At 37.2% G+C, this 12427-nt stretch overlaps 1 protein-coding gene across 1 annotated transcript; it reads right to left on the minus strand.

The window, feature by feature from the left end:
- Nucleotides 1-478: 478 nt before the first annotated feature.
- Nucleotides 479-3820, minus strand: LOC128865472 (odorant receptor 83a-like). The gene is made up of 6 exons (XM_054105858.1): nt 3385-3820; nt 3171-3334; nt 2907-3106; nt 955-1243; nt 619-885; nt 479-550 (listed from the first exon to the last, which is right to left on the minus strand). The coding sequence occupies exons 1-6, from the start codon at nt 3818-3820 to the stop codon at nt 479-481; spliced, it is 1428 nt and encodes a 475-aa protein (XP_053961833.1).
- Nucleotides 3821-12427: the final 8607 nt, after the last annotated feature.

The raw sequence follows: 12427 nt of genomic DNA on the forward strand, positions 1-12427 counted from the left end.
CACATTCATCTGGAGTTGTCGCCGCCAAAATGCATAAATTGCGTTATGAATTGCTGCCGTACCCCGTATTCACCCGATTTGGCTCCGTGTAATATTTTCTTGTTCCCTAACATGAAGAAATGACTCGCGGGAAAAAGATTTAGTTCAATCGAGGAAGTCATCGCCGAGACAGAGAGTTTGGAGAGTTCACAAATCTTATTTTTTGGAGGCGTTGGGAGTAGTGTATTTTTCTAAAAGGGAACTATGTTGAAAAATAAAAAATAAAATTATGAAAAAATGGTGTCTTCATTTCTAACACGACTACTTATTGAACCCCCCTCGTATATAAGTAGAATTTGATGGAATAACCAGTAAAAATTCAATAAAAAGTTAAAAAATTATATCTGTATCTACTTTAAACTAAAATCTCTTTTGATGACTTAATTTTCCTTGCCATATTACGCGATAACAAAGCGATTTATTTGATAATACAATACAATTATTTTGATTGTGCTTCTCTCTGATCCATTTTTTGCAGAATAGTCAAAATCGAAAAGGAAGTAGTTAAAATCTGAAACAAACGGAGAAATATTACACAATTATTTGAAAGAAACATTTTACTTTTAAATGCAATCTTACGCTGCGAAATTTTTCCACATTCAAGTTATACATCTTCCCGCCAGTCAATCGAAATGGTCGCTGAGCATTCAGTGTGAAAAACAACATATCGTTTTTTATCTCACGAGAATGTAAGTACCAAGGGCTACGCTGCAATGCTTCATCACAACGTTGGCTATTTACAAATACGATTTCACCCGAGTAACAGATCATGAACATTTCCCAGAGAGCCAAGAGCAAGTATTGCGTAAGTGAGAGAATACGAAGGAACGAATTGGCAGCAGTGGACTTTGAAAATGAAAAGTGGAAAACTATTAGGTTAGAAACTTTATAAATTCTATTAGAAATTAAATTCACCTTGACCCAAGCAAATGCGACTAAGCAAACCAGCAGTGTTACTTCTAATGTTTTGAAGAACCAAAGGAAGCTGTACAGCTTCTCCAATTCATGAAGCCCGACAAGTATATAGCGATGATGCATTATACATGGTACGAAAGCCATTTTGAAAGCGGCGTGGAAATTTTTGGGTTTCATAGTTCTCACATCCATCAAATGTAGAAGGCAATCTAGATCGGTGACATATTCTTTAGCGCTATAATATTGATTGAGCTCACAGTTGGCGAATTGCTGTCGTTCGCGCAGTTCTCTGAGAAAAGAAGAAGGGATGTTGTGAAAAAGTGAAAATTAAGCTGGAATAAGGAGGAAATAAACAAAATTAGTTAAAACGAAATAAAAAAAGATAGAAAGGAAAGAGTTAACGAATTAGAAAAATTACTTAAACCGAGAAAGAAAAGATATATATGTATGTAAGATGGCAGCCCTGAATCGTATTTAACACTATTCAAGTTTACATGTATATATATATAATTGGCTCGTACACCCTTTTTGGGTGTTTGGCCGAGCTCCTCCTCCTATTTGTGGTGTGCGTCTTGATGTTGTTCCACAAATGGAGGGACCTAAAGTTTCAAGCCGACTCCGAATGGCAGATATTTTTTATGAGGAGCTTTTTCATGGCAGAAAAATCTTTTTCTTAATTTTGGTGTTTCACCGAGATTCGAACCGACGTTCTCTCTGTGAATTCCGAATGGTAGTCACGCACCAACCCATTCGTCTACGGCGGCCGCCCGCCAATTTGTGAAATAACTATATAAAAGAGGATTAATAACAACTTTTGACTATTCGTTTTTTTTTACTAATTTTTATAATTTTGTATTGAAAATTTGGTATAGCTCATACTGCTTTAAATTGAAGTTTCGAATTTTGGGCAATTTTAAAAAGAATTCCATAATTCCAACATTTAAAAATTGTTTAAGATAGTTTTTAGAAAAGCTAACGGTATGCAATTTTATAGCCCATTGAATCTTGGTATAACAAAGTTCAAGTTCAAGGTGGCTCTGAAATCGCATTGATTTTTTTGCTAACTGTGTTGGGTGTTTTCTTCCATATGAAAGAAATTGTAGTAAAATAAATTTTTTAATCACTTCAAACTTTCATTCTATTCTACTAAAATTTAATTGGCTATACAACTGCATCCAATTCTTCCAAATTTCCAAGCAATTGGAATTTCCTTTTTATTTCCTTACATTTTCTTTATTATCTGTCTGAATCATCCAAAAACTCTCGAAAAGCTTAGAGAGTTGCCTTTCAATTTTAACAGAGCCCGCGGTTTCGCTTGACGCCATTATTCTTTAAGGGGGTTGTGAAATTTAGGCATCGTGACATCCTCCTCCAATTTGTGTTATGTGTTTTGATGCTTTTCCAAAAATGGGGAGAGGGCGGTTTGCCATTGCCTACCGATTAGCGACCACTTTAGAAAACACCTTTTTCTATAATTTGATCTTTATGCCCGGGGTTAAGAACCATGGCGGGGACATACAGCCAACACCTTTTCGTGGTGTTGAAAATGACTTTAAACTCGGCGAGGAGAAAAAATGTGTCGATTCTGTTGTCACAGATATTTTACAGGATTTTTCGTATCTTGAATATTCGGTGGATGAGCAGCCCAATCTAATCAGCTCATTGAGGATGATATTACCGATATTGACTGATACATATTGTAGTATTAATCTCTCAGTGGTATGCACAAAGTTCACTCAAACTTCAATCGGATTGAATATGTTTCTTAGAAGTCTGTTTTGTTTTTTTAATTTCCTACAAGACTTACTACAAAAATTGGAAAACAGAAAATCGGAAAGGGCAGCAAATGGGTAAATGACTCCAGAACCAAAAAAAAAAAAAAAAAAAAAAAATAGTACTAAAAATAGAAAACGAAAATTAACATTCATTTTTTCAATTAACTCCAAACTTACATAAGCTTTGCCTTGGATTTTCCTAAATACAGATATGTGGTGGCTAATATATTCTTGAGACTGCAGTTGAGGATATCGAACTGACCCGATATTAGCACAGAAACTAGCAGATAGAAGGCGCTTGTACAGCCAAAAGCACCAGCGATTTGTAGTTGCCCAATAATTTGGAGTAAGTAAACAATTTCATAAATATATGGAACCTAATTTGAGTTTCGATGCAAGAGAAAAATTATATCATGCGAGATTTCCAACACACAAACCCACCTTGTAATCGATTGGATACCAGCAGGCTAGTGGCAAACTGTGATCTCTATTTAAGATTGGAACAACTAGCCAAAATGTGACGCCAGCATAGCAGCAAATCAAAAATACAGTAATCCAAGTGTTTGACAGCGCGGCGGAGTCGTCCATTGTGACATAGGTGAATCCTTAAAATAGACTGAAAAGTTTCTCCATTTTAACTATACCCATTACTTACCAGCGGCTGAGTGCATTTGAGACTCATTATTGAGATATTCCATTAAATTTTGTAAACGTTTAGATTGTATGCGCTTGAAGAAAACTTTTATGACCAACGCCCAGGTATAGATAACAGTTTGTATCATACAACTGACTATCAGCTCCAAGTCACCTTTATCCTGATTTAAATAAATAGTGAACATAAAGAGTATGTCGATGTGTAGCAGTGTGAAATATAAAAACAGTTCATAAGCCCAATCTAAAATGATGGCCACTTGACGGAGCCAAGTTGGAAAATATCGTTCGAGTGGCAGACGATACATGGCGGTAAACCAAAAATTCCAGCGTATGAATCTAAACATATCACGGCGCTGCACATTGAGCGGATAGCCTCGATGATTTGAGTGGGGCGGATACTGTTTGAGTGGCGAAGTTTTTACTGGACTTGCCTCCATTTATGCTAAGTGTTAAAGTGAATCGAATCTCAAAACATTTGCGCTGGCCTTTATATAGAATCACACCTGCCTTTTTAGCTGCCCAATGTGTACAATCCCAGTAGAAAATACGCACTTCTAATTCATTTCAGATTCATTTAATTTTAATGAGTTGAAGTTTTCATCTTTTTAGTGATTGATTCGACAAATTCTATCAAGTTCGGTTTAATTTTGACTATATGTATTGAAAAATGAAAAGTTGCTCTGATCACACTTTCAAGAAACTATTTCAGTTTTGTCAGGATTCAATTCCTCAAAGAGCTGATCAGCTTAAGCTCTGTCTGATTGGCGGAACTGATTGGATTCAGCAAAAAATCGAGTGATTTAGAACATGTTGGCAAAGGATTGGAGAAGTACCCTTGGATATCACAAGGGTACCTCGCCTAATTTTAACTTTAGGCAGTTAATATGGAAACTGCTCATTGCTATACTATCAGAGTAAACTCAAAGCAGGAAAGAACAGGACCAATTAGGAAATGAAAAAGTGAAAAAGCTGAGAAAATTCCGTAGGCGGTGGGCGGTTTATGAAACCCGCAACTTTCTCAGGTTTGCGTTAAAAGAAAGAGGTGAAATGCCTAAATATAAGCCTCTTGAGAGCAGAAGGACTTGGGAGCAGATGATTTCATCATTCACCATACAATTACTGTACAGAAGGACAGTACCCGGTTAAAATTCCCAGAACTAATAACAGGTACGACTTTGTTAGGTTTCGACGATCTTCGATCGAATCGTGACCAGAAGATTTTTGGCTTTGTTAAGTTTCGACCATCTTCGATCCAAAGGTCACGAGAAGACTTTTGCAACTCTTTAAGCAGCGCCCAACGTCCGCTGCGCTAATACGAGACCTTTCTTTTAACGAGCTGACCAAATGTAGAAAGAAATCTTTTCATTCTCATTTTAGCGTAGCACCCACATGAGCTCTTTACCGAAAAATTCACTTGCGATCGAAAGGAAGTTTGGATTAATTTCGATCGTACTGCCAGTGAGCTGAGGCCTGAACTATCGCCCGCCGACCCCTTCTTTAATAGAGGGTACATCCATTTAGAGAACACTGCGTGGATACGGGGATCTTAATTTGAGCATATTTGAAAGTTACTCACAAAATACTCCTCCACCAACCTTTCTACCCAACTTTAAACAGGCTCATTCAGCTTGATTGATAAAAAATGTTTGTTGGAAAATATACACGTCCTATTTCATTTGTGAAAATTTTGGTGGTTTTTTGGAATAGAGGGTGTTCAATTATTGTATTATTTATACCTTAAATCGGCCTATGATATAGAATAACTCGTGCAGTATATTATCATAATTAAAGTTTGAAGTATTTCTTCCGAATGGGGTTAAAAATATAGTGGAACGTTGTGTGTCAATAATTGCTCAATTAAAAAGTTTGGAAGGCGAAAGTTTACTGGTCTTAATAAGTATTGTAAACATGAAAACTTTTAAAAGGGATTATTTACGTATTTATTAGGGTATGAGAGATTTGTGACTAAAGCCCAATGAGTAACTAAGACAAACTTTTCACTATGGCGAAGAACATGGCAATTTGTTGCTTTGGTAAGATTTTGATCAATTTTCCTTATAAGCATTAAGCCAAATCTCAAATTCAAAAGATTAATTTTAAAAAACTTCAAATGAAGCAACAAAAATTAAATTACTTACTTTTATTTATTTCCAGTTCGTCTAATAGAAGCGTGACCGCCATAACTTAGAAACTATTTGACCAATTCCATTCTAACATCCTGCATTGTATGACCGCATAATATTTAATATACGCAACATATTCAATAATAGGTACAGTCACCACAATAACTATAATAGCTTCACATTTTCGAGTCATGATAATGGTGATGATTAATTGCTATCACGCCAATTACTGGGCGCATAATGCCGGATCTCCGAGTCATACTTTGTTTTAATTTCAGCACAAGTTGTGGAGCTAGTCGGCTTCAAATCAGTCGAATTCGCCATAAAACTATAATTGTTTGACCGTCTATATTTATTTTCTTTTGCATTTTTGCTTAACTATTGGCCAAACATATTTAATAAAATTTGCATCAGGCGCCTGTGTATTGTAAGGCCATTTTCAATCCCATCTTGCTGTTTCCACTCTACGCGCTTTCGATGCTTGGAATCCATTGTCTTCTTCTAAAATCCAAGGTTGGCTCCCTCTTCCAAACATCTTCGCAGCCGACGGTAATCATGTTTTTTGGTAAGTTTTGTCCATCCAAAGTGCACTCAAATTAGCGGTAAACACAAATAAGCGGCCAGATCATTTTTCGGAGAAGCAGCTCCAAACAAGAACCTTAACTGGGTGCTTAACAGTTCGTTGAAGTTTTCGATTATCAGCAGAACACTAAGCCCAACTTATGCAACTATTCGTCCAAAAGGAAGACTTTATTCATTTTGAATTTACCTTAGCCCATGCGAGACTTTTTTCAATATGTGATAATGAGAGCAGCTTTTTCAATTTACTCCGGAATTTCATGTTTTCTGCACGTACACGCTTTCGAATAGTTCCTTTATATATAACAGATATATTAACACCACTTTTCCTTAAAATTGCTCCAGCTTCACGCAGTGGTCAGTTTAGCTTTGTCACAAACAAATCAAGGATCTTCTTGTCTTCATCTGCCTCGTCCGGGGAAGTCGCCAACTTTTTTAACTTCTAACATCTCTGACTTCTTAAAATTTTTGATGTAGATGCACGTGATATTATTGGATCGTTAAGATGTGTACATAAAAACACTGCTGCAAATCGTTTTTAGTACGTGGCACCCTTTTTGTAAAAACAACTTATATATATGTATATATTATATAATTGGCGCGTACACCCTTTTTGGGTGTTTGGCCGAGCTCCTCCTCCTATTTGTGGTGTGCATCTTGATGTTGTTCCGCAAATGGAGGGACCTACAGTTTTAAGCCGACTCCGAACGGCAGATATTTTTATGAGGAACTTTTTCATGGCAGAAATACACTCGGAGGTTTGCCATTGTCTGCCGAGGGGCGACCGCTATTAGAAAAATGTTTTTCTTAATTTTGGTGTTTCACCGAGATTCGAACCGACGTTCTCTCTATGAATTGCAAATGGTAGTCACGCACCAACCCATTCGGCTACGGCGACCGCCATGTAAAAACAACTTACGCTTCCTAAATTTCGCACAAAACTAAAAATTGCGCAATGGGTAATGCGAAAAGGATACGCCTACTGAGCAGCATTAAATTTTTTGTTGTTACGGAATTCTAAATTTGAATTTTGCCGGCCACACTTCTATTAGACCGACTGTATGTTAACCCTTAAACGGTTCTGAAAACTTAAGAAAATATTTGATAATTAGACAAAAAATAATTATTAATGTTTATCGATGTGCCGCATTGAAATATGTGACCAAATTTAAAATTTTACAAATTTTTTTACTTCTTACCGAAAATGTACACTGACTATAGTGACGTCAAAAACCCATACACTAGACCATGTGGGATTTTTGAAAATTTGTTTCTACCTCTAAGAGTCAGCATCCCAATGCAGCCTGCTACAAAACGATAGCACCTCAAAGTACTCGTATTGAGGTTCGAATTTGTTTTTTATGCGCCAATTATACTTACATGAGTACGACGTGTGTTCAAAAAAAAGGCAAATTTTAAAATTTCGATTATTATTTTTTTTAAGTTGGTACACTCGTTTTGGAAATATGGCACGTTTAGTGTGTTTGTGAGAGGCATAAATAAGACAAGTGTTTTTGCGTGTTCGACGATTTTCGGCTATTTAATTGACCGTAATAATACCTGTCGGCCGACGTAGTTGTTGTTGTTGTAGCAGCATAAACATTCCACATACATGTACGGGAAATTCTCCTGAAATGGCCGGATATAAATCCGGGTCGTTCCGTTTACGTAGATAACGAGGGAACCGGCCGGCGTAGTCGAATGGGTTGGTGTGCGTACTTTTATTGACCAAATGATTGAAAATGCTTTGCCTAATTGTGGTCGCTCTCGGCAGGCACGGCGAACCTTCTGCCATGAAAAGCCTCCTACTCATTCGGAGACGGCGTAAATCCGTAGGTCGCTACATTTGTGGGAAAACATCAACACCACAAATCGGAGGAGGAGCTCAGCCCAGACGCTGTAAGCCCCAAATATAATATTATATAATACTATATTATTATTATTATTATAACATCAATCAGCTTTTTCAGCAAATATTTATGTTAATTTGTCAGTATGCAATTTTTGTAGGCAAATATTAAAAAAATCACCTTTAGATGATCAGCATATTCAATTTCCCTTTATTGTTAAGTCCATTATTAGTGTAATAGGCATCAATCGAGTTGGACAGATGGTTTAGTGAGAAAGGAGTGTTTCTTTTAAATTGAAATAAAATACATGAAGCCAATATTTTGAAAAAAGCTAGACTAAACTTAATAAATAAATTTACTTTTCAAATTTAATTTAATTGTGTTGGATTACCGTTTCTCAGTAGCAAATAGGAATCAACAAAATACTTGGATAAAAACACTTAGGTACAGTAAGGGAGAATATGTTCACGAATATACGAAATTTACATTTGCATATTATTTAATCTACATAAAAACCATCTGAACATTTTTCTAGTGAAAGCTATTAGACATATTATATTCGATCATCTGGAAATTCTTCTTCAAACTAACAGCCGTTTGCTTATTTTGTGCACGTGTAAACAGCACTGACCGCTTCACATTTTTTTTAATACTTTATTTCAATTTTAAGTCAACTACGCGGAATGAATTGGGTATGGGAATAAGTTTCAGCCCTCGTAAAATAGGTGTCGCTGCTGATACTATTTTTGTGTTCGCTCTAGTAATATACTGGTGATTTGAAGGTGTATAAGTGAGGTCTCGGTCGCAGTAATTGACATTCGTTTTGAAGCGTAAAGATTCATTTTTTTCTGACGTCAAAAATGTCATCCATGCTTCATTATTACCTTTTGAAGAAAAGTGCAGCTGAAACGTGTCGTATATTGATCAATATTTACGGTAATTAAGATAAACAATACAACTTCTAAAGAGTGGTTTCGACACTTCCAAAGTGGATGAAGATGCATGTCAGACCCTTGATGATATGTCTAAAGAGTTGGAAGTTGACAGACAAACCGTCGGTAAACGTTTGAACGCGAAGGCAATGTTCCAAAAGCAGGTAACTGGGTGCCACATCAATTGAAGGAGAGGATTATCGGGAGACGTTAGGTGACGTGTGAGATGCTTCTTGAACGGCAGAAAAGAAAAGGTCCATCGACAGCGAAAAAAAGTATTCATGCTTTTGTTGTGCATCTGGTGGTATCAGAAGAGTGTCATCTATTATGAACTCCTTAAACCATCTGACAAACTGATTTTGCTGCATGCCAACGCACCAATATTATTAAATGCAATTAAAGCCAGCAACCACTTATAGTCGCGATTGGAATGAACGATAATGTTTCTGGGGTTGGAATTAGATACACCTTCACGACCGATTTTTCCATAATCGAGTATTCTGAACTCAAATTTGATCTTTTGCAGGTATTTTAAGACACACACTTAGATGTTATACTACATGTCTGTCATTGGTATTTTGAGTATATTTTTGTCCAAATTTGAAATAATAAGCGGATGATAGTGATTTTCGCGTTTTGTGAATGTAGTATAATTTGGTATCCCAAAAATATGTTAATGCATTCCTCAATGTCGGGATATTATCTCTCCCTCAACGCAAAGGTAGCTGAGGGAGCGTGACTGTGCGCACAATTGACCAATAATAGGTTTGCACCACTTTACACTAGCTTATCAGTCCGCTCATCTTATCCATTCCTCCGAGCCCAGGCAGTCAGATAATAATAATTCTTCTATTTGCTCAAGGTTCGTCTCTGCTGGCTCTGGGTTCATAGCTGGATTGTCAATGAAGATTAACCATCAGAGAGTTGGTTAGTCTGGCTGCCAACTCAGCTACTTTCGTTGCAGCTTAGACCTCAACTGGAAAAATGCTATGCTAAAGTTAGATATGAGAAATTTAATTCCATTATCAGTTAGCAGTAAGTACCGATAAATAAGAAAAATAATGTGCAAAAATTTGTGTATATTCCCCCATTTCAAGATAAAAGTTTAAAGTTTCAAGAGCTTTTAAGGAAATCACAATAGATCTAAAAGACCTTAAAAGAACCCAATGGCAAACCAGCGAGTGTATTTCTGCCACGAAAAAGTGTAGGTATCTCCATTGTTGAAAATTATCAAGATGCACACCATAAATTTGAAGAGGAGCTCCGCCAAATTCCCCAAAAAAGGTGTCGCTTCAAAGACGGTGATTTTAATATTGACGACCGTCCGCGTGAAGAAATACCAAAAACCTTCGAATACGCTGAATTGGAGGCATTGCTCAATGAGGATTCGTGTCAAACGCAAGAAGAGCTTGCTTCAGTATTAGGAGTTACACGCCAATCCATTTCCAACTGCTCGCATCGTGACGGGTGATGAAAAACGGATTCATTACTGTTATCCAAAGAAAAGAAAGTCATGGGGACTGCCCGGTCAAGCTACCACAACGTCGCCTCGGCCGAATATTCATGGTGCGAAGGTTATGCTATGAATTTGGTGGGATCAAGTTGGTGTTATTTATTATGAACTGTTAAAACCAAGCGAAATCATCACTGGGGATCGGTATCGACTTCAATTGATGCGGCTGAGCCGAGCACGGCGCGAGAAGCGGCCACAATACGCGGAGACTCATGAAAAAGTGATTCTACAGCATGACAACGCTTGGCCTCACATTGCCAAACTCGTTAAAACCTACCTGGCACATGGTCTAGCTGACCAGCACTTCCATTTATATGAAAACATCAAAAAATGGCTTGATCCGTGGATAGCCTCAAAAGATGAACAGTTTTACCGTGAGGGTATACGAGAGGCGACCGCCGTAGCCGAATGGGTTGGTGCGTGATTACCATTCGGAATTAACTGAGAGGACGTTGGTTCGAATCTCGGTGAAAGCAAAATTAATAAAAACATTTTTCTAATAGCGGTCGCCCCTCGGCAGGCAATGGCAAACCTCCGAGTGTATTTCTGCCATGAAAAAGCTCCTCATAAAAATATCTGCCGTTCGGAGTCGGCTTGAAACTGTAGGTCCCTCCATTTGTGGAACAACATCAAGACGCACACCACAAATAGGAGGAGGAGCTCGGCCAAACACCTAACAGAAGTGTACGCGCCAATTATTTATTTTTATTTTTTATACGAGATCTACCAGAAAGATGGGGAAAAGTAATAGCCAGCGATGGGCAATACTTTCAATGATTCACTTGTAACCATTTTTCCAGAATAAAGTTGTATTTTCATCAAAAAAACAGCGAGAACTTAGTTGCGCACCTAATACAGATATAGGTACATACGTTTCTTTAGCAAATGTCCGATAAGTTTGGATTTTCCCTAATGTGTATTTATATCTCTCTAAGCGTAAGTGGATCAAAAATGGGTAAACAAATGAACAAAAGTATGCCAAGTTACAGACAATCGACTCCACCTTCAATTGCCAACATACGTTATCGGCAGACAAATTTCATTGAATAGAAAAAGCCCAGCCCTCACTTCAAAGCTTTATAGCAGAAAACTTTTCCAAAGTGACAATCATCACCAGGCTCTCGAGAACTAGGATTTGCATATGTGTACTTGTAGGTAAGTGAGCATAAAAGAATGCAGTACTTTTCAATGCTTGTTGTCTGTGTGATGTTAAAATGCATTTGGTTCCATCTGTATCTCAGCAATGCACAATACCCATTGTTACAACTTTTCATTTCCAGTTGTCATTTCAAGCCTTGTGTACAACTTCCGTTTTTCATTTATCATTTTTCATTTTGCATTTAACATTTTTCATTGATGCGGCTTAATTGTATCCTCAATTCAACTTGTTGTTGAATATCTCCTTGCTGATGTATATAGAACAAGATGCGCTTGGTATGCTAGAAATGAAATAATATTCAGCTTTTGAAGATTCGAGTGAGTATCCAAAATATTGAAGTCCTGTTTTCTGAATCGCCCATTTCAGCTCTTTTCCTAATATTTTCTCAGCTGCTTTGCTTTTACAGAGGTTGTTAGGTTCATCTACTGCTTCCTTTGAACCGAGACCAAGTTGGGACCTTACCTGCTATGCCTTTGATAGGCTATTGAATCAATGGGCGAGCTCAAAAATATCTTAAAACTAAGTATAGTGAAGTAGAAGGCTCAGCCTGGTGAAACTTTCTTGATACCCATTCAGCAAACTAGCTCAAAGCGATTTGTAGAGAATAACTAACCGTTTCATTACAGGTTACTCAACCGAACCTTAACTTGTTGTAAGATTTTGGAATCAGAAATCGAGTATATCTGAAAGCATCTCATGTGCTTACCCAGCCTGGGTCAATGGTTAGGAATTTGGTTGTTGAGAATTTTTTAGTCTTTAAAACGTCCATGTGCATATATACTAGTAGTCTTATGAGATCAGTAACAAATTTGAACGAAGTCAAAGCAGTACCTTTTTGAAAGTAGGACCTACAGATTAATTATAAATGATGCTTAAAAAAACAATTTG

The sequence above is a fragment of the Anastrepha ludens genome, chromosome 2 (assembly GCF_028408465.1).
Source record: "Anastrepha ludens isolate Willacy chromosome 2, idAnaLude1.1, whole genome shotgun sequence".
NCBI lineage: Eukaryota > Metazoa > Arthropoda > Insecta > Diptera > Tephritidae > Anastrepha > Anastrepha ludens.